The sequence below is a fragment of the Macrobrachium rosenbergii genome, chromosome 29 (assembly GCF_040412425.1).
Source record: "Macrobrachium rosenbergii isolate ZJJX-2024 chromosome 29, ASM4041242v1, whole genome shotgun sequence".
NCBI classification, from domain to species: domain Eukaryota; kingdom Metazoa; phylum Arthropoda; class Malacostraca; order Decapoda; family Palaemonidae; genus Macrobrachium; species Macrobrachium rosenbergii.
Genome location: NC_089769.1, coordinates 20,369,065 through 20,383,625, shown reverse-complemented (window position 1 = coordinate 20,383,625; position 14,561 = coordinate 20,369,065). Strand labels below are relative to the sequence as shown.

General features: G+C 37.0%; 1 protein-coding gene across 1 annotated transcript in view; it reads left to right on the top strand.

Annotated features, from left to right (window-relative positions):
• The window catches only part of LOC136854651 (gamma-aminobutyric acid receptor subunit rho-1-like), a 36,859-nt gene extending 22,691 nt beyond the window's left edge, over positions 1-14,168 (top strand). The window contains exons 8-11 of the mRNA XM_067131214.1: positions 9,099-9,297; positions 11,725-11,829; positions 12,836-12,884; positions 13,482-14,168. Coding sequence (XP_066987315.1) covers positions 9,099-9,297; positions 11,725-11,829; positions 12,836-12,884; positions 13,482-13,745 — 617 coding nt within the window. The 3' untranslated portion in view covers positions 13,746-14,168. The remainder of the gene's footprint in view (positions 1-9,098; positions 9,298-11,724; positions 11,830-12,835; positions 12,885-13,481) is intronic.
• Positions 14,169-14,561: the final 393 nt, after the last annotated feature.

Sequence of the window (14,561 nt, the reverse complement as noted above, 5' to 3'; positions counted from 1 at the left end):
AGATATGCTTTATTTGAGGCAATAGGTACTTATACCTCTTCAATTCTGATAAATTTTTACGTGAGCAAAACAAATCTATTCTCCCTCTGATACTGCCCTCTATTGGTCATTTTCACCTGATATATGGAATGGCTAGAATGCCTTCTAATACACTCGATTACCTCAAGATATTGGGTAGTCTCCCCAGTCAGAACCTTGAATGCAATTAATGGAAAAATATTTAGGGAAAAAACTAGGCTTAGGAAAAAAAAAACCCTAGCACTATAGCCCACTTCACCCTCAAAAAGAACTTACTGCAGCTGATACCTTCACATGTCTACTGAATTCAGGCATAGTTTTGCCACATTTATTTTTTTTTTTTCGTCTTTTAGACTGGAAAATATCTAATTTCCTGATTTATGTACTGTAGAGGCCACGATGCTATCTTAACTCTCAATTTCCTATAACTGTACATATTTCCCACTTAAACTTTTGAAGAGGAAATAAGTGAAGTAATATTTCACACCAGATAGGCTTCAGGAAAATGAGGTCTGCGCTGACTTATTATCCCTATGAAGGACAACCTCCACTACTATGCCCTAAAAAAAACAACTAATCAATGCCAAGTGTCCGTATGGTCATTTTCACCTCACTTTTCATTTGACGGTTTGATTATTATTATTACTATTAAAACAGTTTAACCAGACCACTGAGCTGACTATCAGCTCTCATAGGGCTGGCCCGAAGGATTTGAATGAAATGACAGGTTTAGCTAGAAGCCTAGCACTGGGACCAAATAGGTCACTCGGTATGGTGATGAATGAATGAAAATGAAATTAAAAGCTGCACAAAGGCACACGCTCTCATGCTGGAACACACCCACACAATAAATACTTTTATACTCATGTTTCCATAAATTTAAAATGAACTTATTAAAATTTTAAAATTTAACTTTTAAAATTCAATAGACCCTAACGGTTTCATATATCTATTATTTACCTTTTATATTTTATTAATTAAATCACAGTCCTCAGGAACATGAAAATTGGTATTACTGAAAATGTTGAAGATTCTGACAAAATTTCCTTTATTGATATATTTCCAAAATTTGATAATCGCTGCAGGTTATATCTTGGACATTCACAAAATACATGTTTGACTGTTATCAACACTTTGCAATCTGGGTATTTGGGAGGAGGGCCACATGGACTGTTCATTAAGAGTCCATGTGTCAAACGAGTATGTCCTATTCGAAGACACGCGTCAGAATTATCTGTGTGTCTCGCTCTCTGATATGATGAACTCCATTTTCCAACACTGGATTTTATCTGCTTTTATTTATTATTTTCAGGTTCTTCATTCCATATATTTTGCCATTTACTTACAATGACTTTTTATATATCTTATATAGTCGCTAATAGGAATGTCTACATTTGCTGTTGTCATGTGGACCGCTTCTTTAGCTGCTTTATCAGCCTCTTCATTTCCTTTAATCCCTACATGGGCAGGGATCCAACATATTTCAATATTTTTTCCATTATTATACAATTTATGGAGTGAAAACTTAATTTGTTGTACAATATTATTTCTTTTATAGCTTTGAATGGCTTCTATAGCACTTCTGGAGTCACTATAAATCATAAAATTATTACATGAGACTTCTTTAGTTATTTTTACGGCAGATGCTATTGCACATAACTCAGCTGTAAATACTGAGGGATTATCTGGTAGACAGAACTAATACGTTTTGTCTGGGGATACTGCAGCATATCCCACTCCGCACTGTGAAATAGATCCGTCGGTGTAGAATAACTTTTTGATAAATATTTTAAGTGTGTACAAATTCTTGTTTTATCCATTGTCCAAGGAGGAGGTAATTTTACTATTAAAGGTAATTGTATATTTATATTTAGCGACTCAAACAATCTTCTAGCTCTAATTGGGAAGGAAGGTGGATGATTGTTTATAAACACCTCTCTTAATCCAAATAATGTTTTGGTTGGAGAATCATTTGTCTGGATTCTCAGAGCACTCTTCATCGTTACTAGCTCTCTGTGGAGAGAGAGAGGTAGTTCACACATTCAACTTGTAAAGAAGACGTTGGTGATGATCGAAAAGCTCCTGAACATACCTAAGACCTTCATTATGAACTGGGTCTAACGTTTTCAGAGTTGTGTCTAATGCCAAGCCATTTCGCTTCCGTAATCAATGATAGACAGCACTGTTGCTTTATACAGTACAGTAAAGGTATGTCTATCGGCTCCTCAAGCAGTGTTCAATAGTTTTTTAATTAGGTTTAATGCTCTTTTACATTTTGATTTCATGTATGTTATGTGGGGTTTCCAGTTCAAGTGAGTATCAAATACTAATCCCCAAAATTTTGCTGTTCGGCCAACTGGTATGGAATGATTTCTGATTTTTTGTTCACTTTTCATTTTTATAAAACATTACTGCTTGAGTCTTTTGTACAGAAAATTTGAAGCATATAGATGAGGCCCATTCATCTATTTTTATCATAGTTTTATTAATGATTCCCTCTGCATGCTTTATGCAAGATACTGAATAATATATGGCAAAATCATCTATATACAAGTTACTTTTAATTCCCATTGGTAGATTATTACTGATATCATTTATTGCTAAAGTAAACAGTGTGCCACTAAGGACGCTTCCTTGTGGAACACCATTTTCAAGTGGATATGCACTTGACAATACATCATCAATTCTCACTCGAAAAGTGCGATTTGTCAGAAAGTTTGAGATAAACCTAGGTAAATGTCCACGGATGCTGTTTTTATGTAACGTTTTTAATATTGCATATCTCCATGCAGTATCATATGCCTTTTCAATGTCAAAAAATACGGCTATAGTAATTTGTTTTCGTTCAAATCCTCTTCGTATGTGGTCTTCCAAGTTAGACAGAGAATCCAGTGTAGATCTGTTACATTGTGACCCAAACTGAGTGGGAGTAAAACTTTTATTTTCTCGAATGTGCCATGTAAGTCGAGCATTTGCCATTTTCTCTAGTAATTTGCATAAACAACTTGTTAAAGAAATTGGTCTGTAATTGTTTACATTACTGGGATCTTTTCCAGGTTTGGGGATAGGAATAATTATAGCTTTATGCCATTCATCAGGAAATGAATTTCGAGGCCATAAATGGTTATAAAACTCTAATAAATATGTCTTTGCCAAAGGTGCTAAATGGCAGATCATTTCAAAACAAATATTGTCACCTCCTGGGGCAGATTTATTGCTGTTCAACAGAGCAAATTCCAACTCTTTCCATATTAAATTTTCTATTATAATATACATCTTCTATTGTTTCAGAATTTATTGTTATTAATTCTGTACTGTTTTTCGTTGTGAGGAAATGCTCATCCAAATTTTTGTCACTGCTTACTTGTGCTAAATTTTCTCCTATTACATTACTTATTTCTTTACAATCAAGTATTCTTTTCACATCTTTTATTATGGCATGTCTAGGTGGTTTAACATGGGCACCATTTATTTTCCTGAATTTTCCCCATATTTTTTGTATGGGAGTATTGTTAAAGAGAGCTGATACATATTTCCTCCATGAAATGATTCTTCCTTGAATTACTTCTCTTTTAAATTTTGCTGATATTTTGTTATATAGGGGTTTTAATGTATCAATTTCTAATAATAATATAGCCATTTTTTGTAAAGTTCCTTCTAATATTGGTAATGTTTTGTTTATTTTACTGAACTTTCTATTTAAATTATCTAATCACCTTCCAATTTGGTGCTTTATTTTTATTAATTCTTTTAGTTTTTCAGACCACCATGGGACTTCGTGTTTTGTTGGATGAGATTTTGATTTTGGTATTGCTTTATCAGCAGCATTTTTAATGAAATCAACAAGAAATTTATTATTTTCATTATGGTCTTTTAAATATTCAAATGGTGGGATATTCCTAATGTGGATATCATATTGCCCCCAATCTGCTTTATAAATGTTATATTCAGGGACATGTTTGGCGGGATTTTTTTGTAATAATGAAATCAATATTGGGAAATGATCACTTGTATGCAAGTCGTCAACTGTATTCCAATCCAATCTGTCAACTATGTTTACTGTACAGAGTCAAGTCGATTGAAGAAAATGTTCCATGTGTTTCTGAGAAATATGTGCTGATTTCATTATCATTTATACAGCACATGTCATATGAATCTATGAATTCCTCTGTTTTACTTCCTGCTCTATTTGAGTCTGTACGATTACAGTCCCACATCGGGCTGTGAATATCAAAATCACCTACTATTAATGTAGGTTCCTTGGCATTATTAAGTAATTCTTTAAGTTTGTCAGTGTAGTCATTTTTATTAGGTTGGTTGTATAAATTATAAATTACATAATTATCGTTTTTTTATTCGTATTCTAATACTCGACATTTGCAGATCAGTAAAGTTTACAGGTACTTTGTCATAACATACTTTGTTATGTACATATATAGCAGTACCTAAATTTCCTTCTTCCTCTCTAGATGTAGATGCTAAGATATATTTACCTATTGTTGATATTGTTTTGTTGACATGTTGTAAACATAATGTCATTGGTTCATATTCTTTTAGTAATCGTTGTATTTCTCCCAAATGTAATCTGGTTTGTAGACCACTTACGTTCCATTGTATAATATAATCATTGAAAATATTACGTTAGTGTGTTCAAGTGTTATTTTCTTTTTGTGGATCATTAATTTGCATTTCTTCTAAAAGTTTTGTTTACGGCATTTATTTGTTGTTCTTTATAAAATATTAGGTGTCCAATATACATACAGCCCTTTTCGTGAGTGTTTAAACTATTAGTTTCTTTATCTCTGTATCTTATAAAATTTTGTATAGCGTTTGTTAAACTGTCTTTTGTTATGCTTTTTTTTTTGTTGCAAAGTTCAATGAAACATTTATTACATCCTCGTGTGTTTTCATGTGTCGTTTTTTCGTTTACTCTTGTTGCACCAATTATCGGCGATGGAGAAATCTCTTCTCCCATCACACAATCATTCTTGTCAATGGTTTGTTCCTGTACTATTTGTTTGATGTTCTGGGTATCTGTTTCCATTGGTTTTATTATTATGTTAGGAGAAAAAGGTATATTCTTATAATTTTTTGGTTTATGTTCTTTCTTCGGGTCTCCCGTCTTTAGTTTAATTGATGTATCTCCAATAATAGTCGGCTTTTTGTTGGTCTTGGGTGGAGTTCTCTCTAAAGGCCTCTATTTTTCTCTAGCTTCTAATTCATCATAGCTTTCTTCTAACATTTCTCTGGTACTTGTATTATCTTCTTGCGCTTCCATTTCTGTTAATATTTCAAATGGAATTAGAGCAAATATTTGTATATGTCTCTTGGTTTTTTGCTGTATTAGTTTCCTCTTGCAAAGTAGTTATTTTTCCTTGCGATTTATGTATCAGGGTTTTCTTACTCTTATCTATTTCCATTTTTGTTTCATTGTTTGATCTTATTATAGAAGAAAACGTTCGTTTTATAAGCATTCCCGTTCTTTCCTGAAGCAATTTTAATTCTGTATTGTATACATAATACATTAGATCTTGCATGGTGATTCTGTCCGCAGTTCACGCATTTCAGTTCACCACACCTCCAGTGTGTGGTACGTTTGTCAGATCCACAATACGCACATACAGATTTATTACGGCGATATTTCCTCGTATGTCCATACACACTACAGTTTTGGCACTGAAGTGGTTTTGGAACATACGGTCTCAGTTCTCTGCCTTGGCCCTTGGTTTTAATTTTTAAGGGCAATTCATGGCCTTCAAATTTTATCTTTGCTATTCTCAGTGTTTTTCCGTTACTCCGTCCACTGGCTATGTCGTGTATTTCGCAATCTTGTACATTGTTGTACCCTTTTTTTTTTTAAGGGAATCCAGCAATATATTCTTTTCTATTGGTTCTTCATCATTATATGGGAGGACTATGGTACCCTGTACACTGTTCATATTGTCATGTTTTTTATATGTACCTTTATATTATCAATATTTTTTATAGTTAAGTAATTTTCTGATCGATTTTTTGTTGTGGTTTTTATCAACCACATCTGATCTTTTATTTGTCTGAATGACGTTTCAGTAGTTGAACGTCGATTCAATAGAAAGTTTTCTAATTTCAATGCTGATGATATTTTCTTTTCTGTTTCTAAAGTCAGGAATCTTGACCAGCTTCCACTCCCAAAGAGGGAGTCGAAGTGAGTCAAGGCTGGGTCAAGATATTTGCTTTTTTTTTTTGTTTGCTTGGTACTGGAGCATAGGGTTCCAGTGTAATTACATTAGGATTTTTATCTGACTTTTCCAGAGAAAGGTTGTCGGAGGAAGTTCCAGCGGTTGTCAACTGTCCCGAGTCATTACCATCACAAGGCCCAGGGGTACTTAAATCCTTATGGTCACTATTCATAAAGACTGGAGACAAAAATAAAAAAATAAAAAACATAAAAAATATATAAAAAATGAAAAATAAAACCTGAAAGCCTTAAAAAGATATCATCAGCCTTTCATGGAGTTTATTCTTCCACCAATGGAACAAGTGATAACCGACTCCCAAATGTCCGCCCCCTACCCTACCCCACAGGGGATGGCACTACATGATTAGAGTGGCCCAAGTGTAACCCAAACCCGCTTGTTAGGACTGACAATATTACTAGAATACAATCATCCCCACCCTAATCATGTTATGGGCAAACCGGACAGAATGCAGAGTCCTATCCCCAGAACCAGACCCCCCTGGAATCCATGGTCCAGCCCTAAAGAACAGCTCCACCTTTGAGCTATCAACTCTCATGTCCGAACATTATCGGGCAGTTGATGGTCCTACCACAGTTCCCACTATTCAGCTGCAGATATAAACCCAGTCCCAGCTATGATATCTTTTCCTATTTAACAGTTCCAATAAATTTTAGCAAAAGTGGAAAATTCCACAAAACTTAATCCAGACAAATATATCATCATATATGAGACCCTTGGACTCAAACCCGGGAACAAATTCCTGGGGTTCAAGAGCCCCCTCTCCACGTCAGGATATCCCACATCAAAGGGGTGATGGTTTGATTAACTGATTAATTTCCAAGTTTGGTCTGACTACCTGAAACTAGAGCCGTATCATTTGATGATATAAATACAATAGTTTTATGTAAATCTCTTCCAGTTCTTTCTGTAATTATTTCAGCTATGAATTACATATTATTTGTTTTATCAATTCCACCATTTCACGGACAATTTTTATCTGCTTCGCTATAATACATGTGAGGTTCAAGAAAGGTCAGAAGTGAGACTGATTCTTTATTGTTGTTGTTTTGTTCTGGCCTTGTGCCAGCAGGTACTTATAATTGTTGGAAAGAAAGTGGACGGAAAGGTAGCGGGCGACTCGCTGCGTCCTTACAGAATTGTTTGTTGGAAGACATAAAATGACATATACAGAGCATTACAGAACATATACAAGGCAGATATATATATCGGCGAATAGGCTGTAGAATGATACATATAATGATACATAAAGAATCTGAAACAATAACAAGTGACGAATACGACATGATTAATGTATAAATGTAGAGCGAAACACAAGGAATGGAGAGGCGGTTTGACACCCTTACAATACTCCCCACCCCAGACAATAATTATGCGAGAAATTATTGGATGACACATGAATGGCGGAGGTGCTGCTGCAACTGAAGTGGGCCACTACTTCTCGAGAACTGCGGGCGGGGTGTGGGCGAAACCTCTGGTTCTGGCGTGGGCTGTTTCCTGGGCCGTCCTGGACCTCTTTTCGGCGTGGGGGTGGCTGTTCCTGTGGAGTGTTGCTGAGGGGGAACTCTGGGTCGCCTGCCTGTCTCCTCACTGATTTTGTTGTCCAACAGGAACGCTGGTTTTAGCCTGCCGATCGTTACCCAGTCCTCACGCCCGTGGATGTCCAGCAGGAATGCTTTAAGTGCCCACCTGATGACTCTGTGGGGCGCCCTGTAGGGCCTTGTTAAGGGCGGCCGACAAGCGTCCACCCTAACAAAGACATAGGCGCAGGAGTCTAAGGCGGGTGGGTGTATATGCTGGTCCTGTCGGTGAAGGTCTTATGGCAGGGAGCGAACTCCCGTGTGAGTTCCCTCAACCTCGGGAGGGGTTTATCTGCGCCCCCAGCTGACGGCGGGAAGAATTCTCCAGGCATGACCAATGTCTCCCTGTAGACTTTTTCGGCCGGGGAGGCGTCGCCATCTGCTTTAGGTGTGGTGCGAAGACCCAAGAGGACCCAGGGGAGCTGTGCATTCCAGTTCTTGTTGGTGCAGCATGCCATGAGAGCGGCCTTAAGAGAGCGGTGGGCTCTCTCAATCATGCTGTTCGTTGTGGGGTTGTACGCCGTTGTGCTGTGCAGCTTTATGCCCATCAGATGTGCCACGGAGACCCAGAGTTCTGAAAGGAAGGCAGGGCCCCTGTCCATGGTGATGCTGTCCGGCAGTCTGAAGCGGCTGATCCAGCTGGAGAGAAGGGCCTCTGCACACAACGTCGTGGATACCTCCTTGACGCCGTGTTTAGTCCATTAAAGGCTCTCTGATGGTAGGCTGCAGTCGTAGTTAGTTCGCTGATGGCTGGGTCAAAACCGTGCTACCTGTCACTCCGGGGTCACCAGTGTGAGGTTCAAGAAAGGTCAGAAGTGAGGCTGATTCTTTATTGTTCACGACAGGTACTTACAATGCGGAAAGCGGACGGAAAGGTAGCGGGTGACCTGCGGCCCCCCGCTGCGTTCATTCAGAATTGTATTTGTTGAAAGACATAAAATGACATATACAGAGCATTACAGAACATGTACAAGGCAGATATATATATCGGTGAACAGGCCGTAGAATGATACATATAATGAGATACATAAAGAATCTGAAACAATAACAAGTGACGAATACGACATGATTAATGTACAAATGTAGAGCGAAACACAAGGAACCGAGAGGCGGTTTGACGCCCTTACATACACTTGTATCTTTATTTACATTCAAGTTCCAATTCTTTCCTTTGAATTAAACATTTTTTACAGCTGTAAATGCTCCAGCAGAGAATTTAAACGCATGCAATACATACATACTATAATTATACATTTAATTGCAGCTCCGCGCTCAGTTGGCAAATCTTTCCTGATATTCGAAAGGCTCTACGCAGGCCACCTCCTGACGATGTACTTCCCATCTGGCCTCGTTGTTTCTCTGGCATGGTTGTCCTTCTTCTGGCCCCCAGAAGCTGTCCCGGGACGAACTGTTTTGATTATTACATCGCTCCTCGCCGTCGTAAACATGCTTGGCTCCCTCAGGTAAGTCATGCTATTTGTAATTTAAGATTACTGTTGTGGTGTGGCCAACACTGAGAGTGGCCTACACGTTTACCCTTCGCTTCGCCAGTACAGTTCGATTTAAGAATTCGCTTTACTCTGGGGCTTTTCTCTGTTCTATCCACTCCAATGAGACTTGTTTATTCATCTTAATTCTCCCATACCCGTGAAAACATTTGTTGTACTACACATCTTTCTCTTATCATCTTGCCTTTCTAGTTTCTTCAAGAGAGTGAATTGTGAGTACTCGTGTAAATATGGCGCCCGGGTACCAGTGCCGTGAGGCAATCAAAACCCTTGGGCAGCTTTTGCCAGAGCAAGACCAACACAAACCTCGTTCCCTAGTAGTAATAGTTCCATCCATGAGCCTTTAACTCAGTGTTCATGTACCGCCTACCTTGTTCATTAATATTGGGGTCTTATTTATTCATTTGTTTCTCGCTTTTTCTTACTTTCACTCTTCAGAACATTTAGCCTTTATCCTCTCTCCGAAACAGCAACTCTAAAGCAAATTTTAGTTTCATATTAATCCCGACATCCATGTAGGTGTATATTCATGGGATTTCCCATCTATGACTATACGCGATCTAAAACTATTCCGACTTTCATTCTGTACTTTGTTATTTTTCCACTGAATTCTCTCTCTCTCTTTCTCTTTGTCTTCGTTGTTTTCTGTCCTCTGTGCGCCTCACTATATATCCTTTAATGTGAACACGTATGACTTCCCTTTCTTTATAAACTTTTCTCTTTTTCTCTTCCCTATAAATCTCTCTCTCTATCTTTCATTCTGTTTCTCTCTCTCTATGTGCCTTCTTTTCTGCATAATTCTCTTTTTTTTTGTATGTCTGCTTGCCCTCTGCTTGTGTATCTGACTGGTTCCATCATTCTCCATGAAAAATTTGGAGTGTCTATCTGTCCTGTCCCTCACCTCATGTTATAGATGTCTTCTTCTTTCTGGACATCTGTATGAGTCTGTCTCCATCTTTCCTCTGTCATTGTGTTTGTCCTTCTCTCCCATACACATAATAAAAACTCTCTCTCTCTCTCTCAGTCTGTATGTCTTATAATGGGCAACTAAGCATACAAGCATGAAAAAAAATTCTAAGAGAATAGAAAAGAAAGTGGATTTTTAAATCTGGAGAAGCGCCGTAAACAGCGCTACACTGATGGCAAGAGGCGAGAGTAGCGTCAGCAAAAGACAATGAGAGTGACTCGCTATTTTGAACAAATGGCTGAGGAGCGGGGACAATCAGACCGGGGTTTACGAGGAGGTTGTGTGTTTTAACAGACATATATCTCGTTGGAGTTGAGATTTCAACTGACAACTTTTAGCATAATCTAGGTTTTCGGAAGCGAAGCAATTAAACATGATGAAAATGGGGAGAATTCAGGCTTACACTGTAAACCACTGAGAGTGCACTAAACACTATTAACAATTTGAATAGAAATGGGGCCCCAGAAGCAAGACAAATGAGAAAGGTTCATCAAAGACTGTGGTTTGAAGACTAAAGGGCATATAACATTCTGTAAATTCTGTACCAGAATAAGGGATAAATCAATGATAGTTAAGATAATCAGCGTAAGGGGAAGAGAATCACTCGGTGTGATAGGACAGTGAGATTTTACAGAAAAAAATACTGTAGTATATAGTGGGAAAAAACTGCTCAAGTCTAGACAAAAACTGGGGCGGCTGAAAACACTGGGGATAGGGGGAAGGTAGCAATAAAAAAAGGAATAGCCGGCAACGAAAACACGGGTTTTGGCCAAACAGCACCTCACAGGGAAGATAAAAGATCCAAAATATTTAACTATATGTGCTGCTACACTATGCAAGAACTCCACCTTTGAAACTACTACACACATCGATAGTAGTGAGAGTTATGTAAAGGTGTGGGAGAAGTATCACTGGATGTCCAAATTATGGGTAGTGGAAGAACATCAGAGAGATTAATGACCCCAATAATAGTAATACGAATGACAGAAGGCAGATTTGCCAGAGTATAAGGGTCTTAGTATAACCAAGACAGGATCCAGGTGATTTAAAAAATCCCCACGGAATTCATCACTTCACAATAAACTGCCGATGAAACACACATCAAACAACTAAGTAAAGTATGGAGAATGTTACTGAAATAAAAGAAGCAGAATATTCAATAGGTTCAGAAGTTTTAGTAGCAAAAAAGTGTAAAAAAAATTATTATCCAGAATAGGCGTGTGGAAATAAGAAAGAGGTTTGAATAAATACAGGACAATTATCAAATTGTAATAAAAATTCTATAATGGTTTTAAACCGTCAACTGATATAATATCACAACAAATATCTGACGTCTTATACGTTAAACTATATACGAATCTGAGATGTAATTGCCAGATGGTATCAGAGGACCTAATTTTTTTTTTTTTTGACAGCCAACGAGCACCAGAAACCAGTTACATGAAAGCTGTGGATGTGTGGCTGTTCATCTGCATCATTCACGTTGCCTTAGCTTTGTTCCAATATGGTATTGTCATCACGTAAGTTACCATCATTCTTCCTATTTCTGATATGCCCACACATAATGCAACTCAATATGACTGTTAATTCAATAATGCCCTTCTGTCAATTATGATTTATCGCTAATATTTCAATATTTTAATGCTTTTTTTTGGTCGATTGTCAAAGCACTGAGTGGCCTCAGAAATACTAACCCACTAATAATTATGAAATACTGGACACGAATAACCTTATGTGCTAAAATTATCTCTGTACACACTAAATGTTTTTATTCCTGTAACGAGATATTGGATGAACTAATTTTTTTTACGATCTTTGCAACCTAAAATGCAAAATTTTGTTTTAAACCACATGGAGAAAAAGTGAAAATTTTATAATAGAAGATCTTACGAACTTGTAAAATAAAAAAGGGAGGCCTCCGCTGTTAAGAAACGTTAATCTTAGCTATTAACGAATTTAGCTGATGACATCTGTTCAAGCCTTGTACAGGAGAAAAGCTGGACTTAAAATGCCAGTCAGCTACACAACATTTTACCAATTACTGTAGTTACGTGTATGTCACCATCTGTCTTCATAATTATGAAAACCATTTGGTTTTATCCAGTAGGTTTACTCATAATGTCTAACAGCCACGTACAGTATAATTATCCAGTATCGTATAGTGTCAATTCTTTAACAGGAGTCAGGGGTGTTCAGATATATTTTGCTGAAATCAGTTACAAAAAATATTTTCTAAACAACGAAAACTATAGACATGGTTAGTCAAAGCATTTGTAAATGCCATGTATGCATCAGCCTACTTGCTGTTCTTTATCTTTTCAGGTAGGCTATAGTCTCTCCAAAGAGTATACGTTTTTGGTTTATGCTCTCTCTGCTCAGTTCACCCAAGTGAATTTACCAGAACCATGTTTGGCATTAGAGTTCTCAATACGAGTGTTGTATTGTCTTGAATGATCGAAGCTAAATTTAACCTTTAAAGAGCTAATTTATTCTGAAACCGTTCATTCTTTTCTTTCTACACTTCAGTATCAGGCGGCAGAAGGAACGCAGTGCAGGGCGTATTTTCCAGGAAAAGGTTTGTGAGTTACTTTATGCTTTAGAAGTTCAACAGTTTGAAATCCCAAGTCAGATGCAGTCCCTGAGAGTATAAATTTGGCTTCATAAAAAAGTGGTCTGATATACGTGAATTCACAAGGCATAAAAAATGTCTCTTTCACGAGCTATTTACCCATTACCTCGATTATGAATTAGATTTTTTGAAATTTAGGCTGTCAAGCCATTCAGCGCTTACCTAAATTATGAAACTGGTTTGTTTATGGAAAATACTTTGCAGAATTTCTCGAGGTCGAGATTGTGGGAAAAGTTAATACATTTCAATTGAGAATTAAATGAAAAATATCATTAACAAACAGTCTAAAATTGCAATGAGATTTTCCCCTCCTTTCATAAGACAAATAAATGCGGAGGTTCTTGGTTTCGACATTTTTAAATCCTAAAGTAGAAATTTATAAAGTAAATTTTAATGTTTATCAAAAATTGTGCAAATCTTCTAAAAGTCCATGAACTTTTTTGTGAAAATATTTGAACAGTGATTTTTTGTGGCATAAACCAGCTCTGGTTCGAATGTCTGTTATTTGCCTTGGTAATCGTGCTATTTTTTTTTTTTTTTTAGATTCCTATTTCAAGGAACAATGTTGTCAGTGTTGGTCTTAATAACCACGAAGGCCAACCTTATGGCCCCGCAAGCACTCCTGTTTATTCTATGAAGGAATCTTCGCCTCTTGGCATCCAGTCTTCAGGTTGCAAGGAAGAAAAATGCAATCCTAGGCTTCGACAAGCACTTCAGGAATACGTGGTAGAAAGGATAGGGCAGATTGGACTTCCTATTCTTTTTTCCTTATGCTGTTTGGTTTATTGGCCTTACTATCTTACTTAGATTTCCATTCATTCTATCACAAGAAGAGCGCGGATTCTAGCAAGTAAAAGGATTTATAAATTTTGAGAGCCATTTTATATAATCCTCACTAAATACTTTCATCATTCACACTTGCTTCTCTATTAAATACAACAGCTTCTGTTTTTCTTTCTCAGGCCTGAAATAAAGTCATTATGTATTCGTGGATTCACTTCATACCCTGTAGATCATGAAGGAAAGTGAAAACATTTTTGGGGATTTCTTTGGCTTACTGCTTGTTTTTTAAGAACTGTTTTAAAAATAATCTTGCAGGCTGAAATTCAGTTGCAAAAGCCTTGCGTTTAATACATCTGTTGAATATCATATTCTTTAACTGATGAAACTGTTACTTTACACAATATCACTATAATGGGTCATTTTGCTGTCCTACTGGACCCAAAATCCTAACCAAAAGCCTAACTAGAACGGAACTGTAAGACACCAGAGTAGCTGTGTTCATATCTGAAGGTGGAATTTGTTGTTTGTCACTAAAACCAGGTGCTCATGCCTTGAAGGCTAAACTTTAGGCTGAATTGCAAATCATAAATTTCCTCAACATTTTTTGGGAAAAAAATTGCGTACTACGCAGTGGGCTGCAGATACGGTTTATTTCTATGGGATGTACATGCAGTAGCTGTTATTTCGTTTTAAAACCATAACACAAAAGAGCTGTACAGTAACCTCATAAATCTATAATATATATTTTTTAATATTAAAAAGTCACATTACGTAAATATCTAACATTCTGAATGCAAAATAAATAAAGCAATATGGAAAATGTTTGAAGCAACTTTGACA